We start from the raw sequence: 7,766 nt of genomic DNA, 5'->3' as shown, positions 1-7,766 counted from the left end.
GTAGTGATGGGGACACTGTGCTGTAGTGATGGGGACACTGTGCTGTAGTGATGGGGACACTGTGCTGTAGTGATGGGGACACTGTGCTGTAGTGATGGGGACACTGTGCTGTAGTGATGGGGACACTGTGCTGTAGTGATGGGGACACTGTGCTGTAGTGATGGGGACACTGTGCTGTAGTGATGGGGACACTGTGCTGTAGTGATGGGGACACTGTGCTGTGGTGATGGGGACACTGTGCTGTAGTGATGGGGACACTGTGCTGTAGTGATGGGGACACTGTGCTGTGTGCAGAGATCAGCCAGGAGACGGCGGTGAACCCGGTGGACATCGTCAGCACCCTTCAGTCGCTGCAGATGCTCAAGTACTGGAAGGGCAAGCACCTGGTCTTAAAGAGACAGGTAAACACACACACACACACACACACACACACACACACCTGGTCGTAAAGAGACAGGTACACACACACACACACACACACACACACCTGGTCTTAAAGAGACAGGTAAACACACACACACACACACACACACACACACACACACACACCTGGTCTTAAAGAGACAGGTAAACACACACACACACACACACACACACACACACCTGGTCGTAAAGAGACAGGTAAACACACACACACACACACACACACACACACACACACACACACACACACACACACCTGGTCGTAAAGAGACAGGTACACACACACACACACACACACACACACACACCTGGTCGTAAAGAGACAGGTACACACACACACACACACACACCTGGTCGTAAAGAGACAGGTACACACACACACACACACACACCCGGTCTTAAAGAGACAGGTACACACACACACACACACACACACCGGGTCTTAAAGAGACAGGTACACACACACACACACACACACACACACACACACCTGGTCTTAAAGAGACAGGTACACACACACACACACACACACACACACCTGGTCTTAAAGAGACAGGTACACACACACACACACACACACACACACACACCTGGTCTTAAAGAGACAGGTAAACACACACAAACCTGGTCTGAAAGAGACAGGAACACACACACACACACACACACACACACACACACCTGGTCTTAAAGAGACAGGTACGCGCACATGCATGCACACAAACGCACACACACACACACACCAACACATGCTCACACACACACCTGCACACAATACACATACACACCTGGTCTTAAAGAGACAGGTACACACATGTATGTATAAAAGTGTTTGTGTTCCTTTGCTGCCCCCTACTGGCTGTTGAGGAAATTAACTGTGTTTTGCGCTGTCGTTTCTAGGACCTGATCGACGACTGGAGAGCCAAGGAGGCCAAAAGGGGCAGCAGCAAAACCATCGACCCCATCTCGCTAAAGTGGACCCCCCCCAAAGGCACATAGACCCCCCCCCCAAAGGCACATAGACCGCCCCCCCCCCCCCCTTCCACAGCCACCAGGCCCCCCACAGAAAAAGCGTCTCAATAAAACGGTGTTATTTAGCTAGCAAGCCTGTCATTCGTAGACGTAGAGCTGATGCTGCTATCGGTAGCACGGCTAACCTCTCCAGTAGACCACACCAGCCTCTGGTGCAGAGAGGGATCCTGGGAGTTGGAGTTTTTTTTTCTTCCCGTTTCTTAAAGGTGAACTTGCACAGCGTCTTTCCTGAGTTCTACTCCTTTTGTTTTAGGTTAGCAGATTTGCTCAATGTGATTTCATTTTTTTTTTTTATTATTATTTTTTTTTAAAGCTTTTAAAAGTCACCCTCTGTGTCCTAAAATGGAGGTCGGGCCTCCCCTTTGAGAGGAACGGTCGGTAATCTGAGTTTCACACCTTCCCCCCCTCCTGTCAGCAGTATTCACACATTCATAACGTCTGCAACCCTACAAAGCGCATGCTTCGCCCCTGCTGCATTTTCCCAGTTCAGTAAAAGCATCGTTGGTGTTGCCAGGAAACTGTTTCTAACGTGACGTCGCCACGGCAGCAGAGGGCCTGTGAAATGTCTGAAGTGGGAGGAGTTACGGCCTGGAGTTACTTCATGTTTTGATTGATCTCATCCCGACGTGCAAAACCGTTTGGCCTTCTACTCTGACCCTTATTTTTATATATTTTATTTTCTTTCTCTCGTTTGTTGACCTGATTGTGCATTTCTTTTTGTGAACAATAATAAAAGAGATGATACAGGTTACAGAAATGAAAGAAATCATTTATTAAGAATACGTTTCACTCTTAACCCCCCCCCCCACTCTGTTCTGTGCGCATTTCACCCAGTTTCATCAGATGTTTATCTGGCGGCCATTTTGAAACTGCATAGTGCCGGCCTTCAGTAGACCTGCCTTCGTGAGGGAGCCATGTCTGCTTTTAATACCATATTATACACGCATGCACATGAGCACACACGCACGCACAGCTGTGTCTGCTGTTACATTCCATACACATACTCGCACGATAACACCTAATGGGGCGACATTGGCTCAGGCAGTAAGAGTGGTCTTCTAGCAGTCGGAGGGTCAAAGCATCCCTGAGCAAGACGCCTAACCCCCAAATGCTCCTGACGAGCTGGTCGGGGCCTTGCATGGCAGCCAATCGTCGTTGTGAGTGTGTGTGAATGGGTGAATGAGAAGCATCAACTGTACAGCGCTTCGCCAACCATTTACACACACAGCTACTGTGAGACAAGTGCCTGTAAATAGCAGGTAACTGGAAGAAATAAACACTGACTGCAAGGTTGTCGTTGCTTAATGTACGAGGAGATGGGATAGGTCGTTTATTGTCAAGTGAGGGTGTTTTAGTTTTTATTTTTACCCGTTGCATTTTTTAATAGGAGCTGAAGTATTTTAAGAGACGGTGCATGTTTTTCTCCTGAAGAATAGACTGCAGTCTGTACAGTTGCGGGGGCCATGAGCAAGGCCACGGCCCTGCTTAGTCTCGATCAGCTAGCTATCAGTCGCTTTGTTGTGTAATCGAGGCCATCATTCTGAATCCCAGAAGAAAATACTAGGCTGGGTTTCAGCAAAGTAGAATAAATGGTTCTTGAGAGTAAGATCGCAGACCCCTACCGGGCAAGGTCTTCAGAGGAGGATACGCTTGTGCTGAATAATTAAAGCCGTTATAACCTCGGGGATGAATTAAACGGTAAATCTTCTGACTGTGCAGCACGGAACAATTAAACCAATAAACCATTGGCAAAAAGTGCGCTTCTGATACAGTAATGTATAACAAAAGTCCAAGTTACGCCCACTTATGTCAAACGACCCTGTACCTTCAGCTCTGACTTACATTCACCTGTGATCTCGAGTGGATCGGTGCGATCCAACTGCATGCCCGCCTGATCGATTAACGCGTCCCTTCACATTGCTCACCGGCGGCCGCAGCGGACTACTAAAACACACAGCATCTTTTATCTCAAGGCCTTAATTTCCACTGGACCAACAGGGTCCGTAATCCTGGTCCTTGGTCAACGCGATTAAACACACTGTCCCGCGAGAGGCAGAGCTTTCCGTTCTCCCTCTCCTATTCGGGCTCACGCGAATAGGAATAAACCAATGTTGCCAAGCAAAGACGATATTTCAGCCCAAGGGCTGCCCAGTTGGTCAAAAAGTGATTTTATTCGCAAACAAAAGTTTGCAATTCGACTATGTAGCCTACAGCCGTACACATTCGCAAAAATAAACAACATGCACAGCCATACATCCACACTCAAATATGGAAGATTATATAATACATCATGTTAGATATGGTGGGTTTCCTCCGCGTACTCCGGTTTCCTCCCACAGTCCAAAGACATGCAGGTTCGGCTGATTGGAGAGTCTAAATTGCTCGTAGGTATGAGTCTGTGAGTGAATGGTGTGTGTGCCCTGCGATGGACTGGCGACCTGTCCAGGGTGTATTCCTGCCTTTCGCCCAATGTATGCTGGGATAGGCTCCAGTCCCCCTGCGACCCTGTTCAGGATAAGCGGGTTAAGATAATGGATGGATGGATGGATGGATGGATGTTAGATATGAAAGTAGCACACCCCTCCCCCTCCCTACGACGTGTCGCCAATGCATTCACCCACATCCAATAAACGTGCATGCAAATGGCGGCCGCGCTGCTTAGGCCGGTAACGCTTCCGTCTACGCTTCCGGGGTAAGTGTCACTGGTTTCAAGCAATACTGTGAGATTGTCGGGAAAGTACGTTTCTCATGTCGTCCAACAAAGCAAGCAACTTCTTGCCTTTACTACATTCGGCCTTCTGTTCGTATAAAAATGCAATACAATATTTCCACTTCGTTTAACAAACAAGACTCAGACGGTGCGTTATTTTGCCAACACCTCAGTGTTTATTGAATTGTGTTTGAAAAGCCTACTGTTTAATGTCAACAAGATGCATAAATAAGATCACTGGGACCACGTGTAGGCTGCGATTGTGATTTTTTGCCTATGATGATTCCACAGTTTTGTATTTTGGAACATGCTCTTAGCGAACTGTCGCGGCCCAGTCTATTCCTTTGGAGTTATTTTATAACCACGCTAAACCAATGGGTCTACTTTAATTATGGGATCTCGTTTCATTCATGTTCATTTTTCTTACATTTCTTGACGATTTATTGAGCTTTGTAACACTGATCTGGGGGCACACTGTGTGTTGTGTTTTTACTTTAAGAAAATCTTCACCTTCTCGAGGTTTTATTTAATTGTAGTTTTTTTTTTTTTTTACTGCAGAGGGCTGTGTTTGGTATTTAGCCTTTTCCCCTGTAGGCCATGGCTTTGCCAGTACAGTCTGATTTCATTCAGATTTTAGTCTGAATTCATAAGCCAAAGGCACAACTAACAAAGTTACAACTTTATAAATAACCGAAACATTTATTTGGTGAGCAGTTGAGTGACCCTGCTTACCTTATCTCATCTTCGCCACATCAAACGCAAAGAATCGACCGTTAACAATTCAGGCCTCCAGGCACAGCGGCGATGTGTACTGATTCTGTTTCTACGGCTGTGTGCATTCATGACTTGCAGTTTCCTCTTCATTTGCATTGGTGGTATGAAGATGTTTTAAATGCATTGTGGATATTTGACCAGCTCAGAGACCCAGCAGACGACAAGGTATAAGTACTATAAAACATTGCTGGTGATGTTGGGTAATGGCACAGGAACAGTGTAAATTCAGTGTGAATTACTTGAAATTGGATTCCTTTTGCTTAATTGTATTCTTGGTTCCAGCCCAAGTCATTTCTGTAAGGTGTCAGAATGTGGCCTTTATATGTAATAAAAAGCATTGTTGGCATTGTTGTCTCCACTTAGTGAGTGTTGTTCTGCAGTGATTATGTAAGGTGATTATAACTTAAGAACCTAACAAACTGCAAGCATCAGATTTTTCATTGATCCGGCTTCCTGTGTGTGACCTGGAGTACAACAGTTACCCCAGTGCAGTGCTAAAACTCGAGGCTTTGACTTTTCCTGTGATACCTTCGACCTTTACTTATTCCTCCAGAAGATGCTCAACTTCATGTGGCTTCATTTGTAGATGTTCATTTTGATGGTTCAGTTTACATCATGGTGGGTGTGGCCTGTGGCCTGTAGCGTAGTGGTTAAGGTAAAGGACTGGGACACGCAAGGTCGGTGGTTCTAATCCCGGTGTAGCTACAATAAGATCTGCACAGCCGTTGGGCCCTTGAGCAAGGCCCTTAACCCTGCATTGCTCCAGGGGAGGATTGTCTCTGGATAAGAGCGTCTGTGAAATGCCATTAATGTAATGTAATGTTACATCATCCAGGAAATACAGTGCTGTGCAAAAGTCTTAAGGCACCTGTATAACATTCTGTACAGATAAGATTATTTCAGAAATAATTAAATGAAAGGTTCTAAATAAATGTACTATACATTTTACATTTCATTTTAGTAATTTGGCAGAATAGTTAAAAACTGAATCAAATCAATATTTTTTGTGACCGCCCTTTGGCATTAAAACTGCATCACTTCTCTGAGATGTGGAACTGCAGGACAGCATTGGCTGAGACAATCAGCAGGGAGGTTGTTCCAAGCATGTCGGAGAACTTGCCACAGTTCTTCTGCAAAATTTGGTTGGCTCCTTGCTTCTGATCTCAGACAGCCTTGATCAAGTTTTTATGTAAAAAGTAGTAAATTGCTTCCAGTAATATGTTACAATACAAAAATGTCCCTAAAATTAAATCTTTGGATTTATGTATTAATATTTGGAAATCTCAAATGTCTTCTTTTATACTAACCCTAACCCACACACACATACACACACACAAAATAAACATATATATAATAAAGTCTTGGGTGCCTACTGTATTTTCCTTAGGTGTGTGTAACTACTAGGCTATGGTATGAGTGTTTTTCAAAGTACAAAATGAAGTTGTGTGTGTGTGTGTGTGTGTGTGTGTGTGTGTGTGTGTGTGTGTGTGTGTGTGTGTAAATTCTGTAGTGGCAGAGGACAGGTGGATATGGGGGGTGGGGGGGCTGATGGGGTTTCTGGCTGAGTGGGGGGGGGGGGGTGTTTTGTCAGACAAAAAGAATCGCAAAAGCAGGTGGGTCGTATTCAAATGTTTATTTATTCAAGTATTCCTTAGTTAGTAAAACTGGGCATTCTCCACCTCCTCTTGTACCTCTGTCAAAATGAAGAAATGTCACATTAGTGTGATGCTCTCAAAACAACACCGAAACACCACAAATTATTACAACTACAAAAGTGTGAATGAGGCAGAACAAATAAAAAAAAACTAATAAAAAGGAATCGGAATTATACCTCCGCTCGATGACCTCCTTCCCATGAGTCCAACAAACATTTCGCCTTTATTTCCTGTTACGAACACAAACAGTCATAATCCTGTTTCCTGTTGCAAACACAAGCCATTATATTCCTGTGTTTCCAGTTACACATACAGTCATATTCCCGTTTCCTGTTACACATACAAACAATAATTCCCCTCTCTGTTTCCTGTTAAAAATACACTTATATTCCTCCCTTTGTTTCCGGTTACAAATATGCGCAGTCGATGGTGTGTTACGAACTATGTACAAGCACGATCCTGCTGCTTATTTTCACACCGTAATCGGAAAGCTCACAGGCACAGAACGAGGGCGGAGGAAATTCATTCCTGAGCGCTCTAAGAGTGCACCCCGGACGGCCAGCAGTAGGCGCTCGACTAACGGACTATTCAGGTCTGCTAAGCCGTTTCTGCGCTCGTCCAGGTGCTCTCTCTTGTTCGGCAAGATTTCAGTTGTTACATCTCTTATGACATCGCTTTGTCAATTAACCGTATCAACGTGAATATTAGCTAAAGCGCTTGTGCACACTTTGTCAATACAATAATTCGTTAATACGTTATAGTATTAGTAGCCTACACAATAATACGTTTAGTATGAATACGTCTCCGAATGTTGATGTTCAGTTCCCCTGTTGTGGCTGTGCTCTTGTTCTTCGCCTGTGTTTGTGCGAGTCCAGCTGTGCTAAATGCAGCAGAATGTAGATGACTTCGAGGCAGTTGTATATCAAAGCAGCAGTGTTTAATAATGAGATTCAGTATAATAGTAGCTATTTGAATAAATTCTTAATTGTGATGAAAATGACACGGCGAGCATGCCCTGTTTAGCTGTGGAACCTATTTTCGTGAGCAGTTGAACTGTTTGCACTGTTCTTTTATGTATGCATTCGGCGCTAATATAATATTGATTTTGCTCTTCGCAATGGACGTGTGGCACAAGGCTGCGATTAGCCAACAAAGAGCCTTACAATCAGAACCGT

General features: G+C 44.7%; 1 protein-coding gene across 4 annotated transcripts in view; it reads left to right on the top strand.

Moving 5' to 3' along the window:
* Window positions 1–2,218, top strand: part of kat7b (K(lysine) acetyltransferase 7b) — a 14,471-nt gene extending 12,253 nt beyond the window's left edge. For all 4 annotated transcript variants that reach the window (XM_061223829.1, XM_061223831.1, XM_061223827.1 and 1 more), the window contains exons 14-15: window positions 295–401; window positions 1,321–2,218. In XM_061223829.1, the coding sequence (XP_061079813.1) occupies window positions 295–401; window positions 1,321–1,419 (206 nt within the window). In that variant the 3' untranslated portion in view covers window positions 1,420–2,218. The remainder of the gene's footprint in view (window positions 1–294; window positions 402–1,320) is intronic.
* The last annotated feature ends 5,548 nt before the right edge of the window (window positions 2,219–7,766 follow it).

Source organism: Conger conger, chromosome 16 (assembly GCF_963514075.1).
Source record: "Conger conger chromosome 16, fConCon1.1, whole genome shotgun sequence".
Lineage (NCBI taxonomy): Eukaryota > Metazoa > Chordata > Actinopteri > Anguilliformes > Congridae > Conger > Conger conger.
Note: the sequence above shows the minus strand (reverse complement) of the source record. Positions and strands in the feature narration are given on the sequence as shown.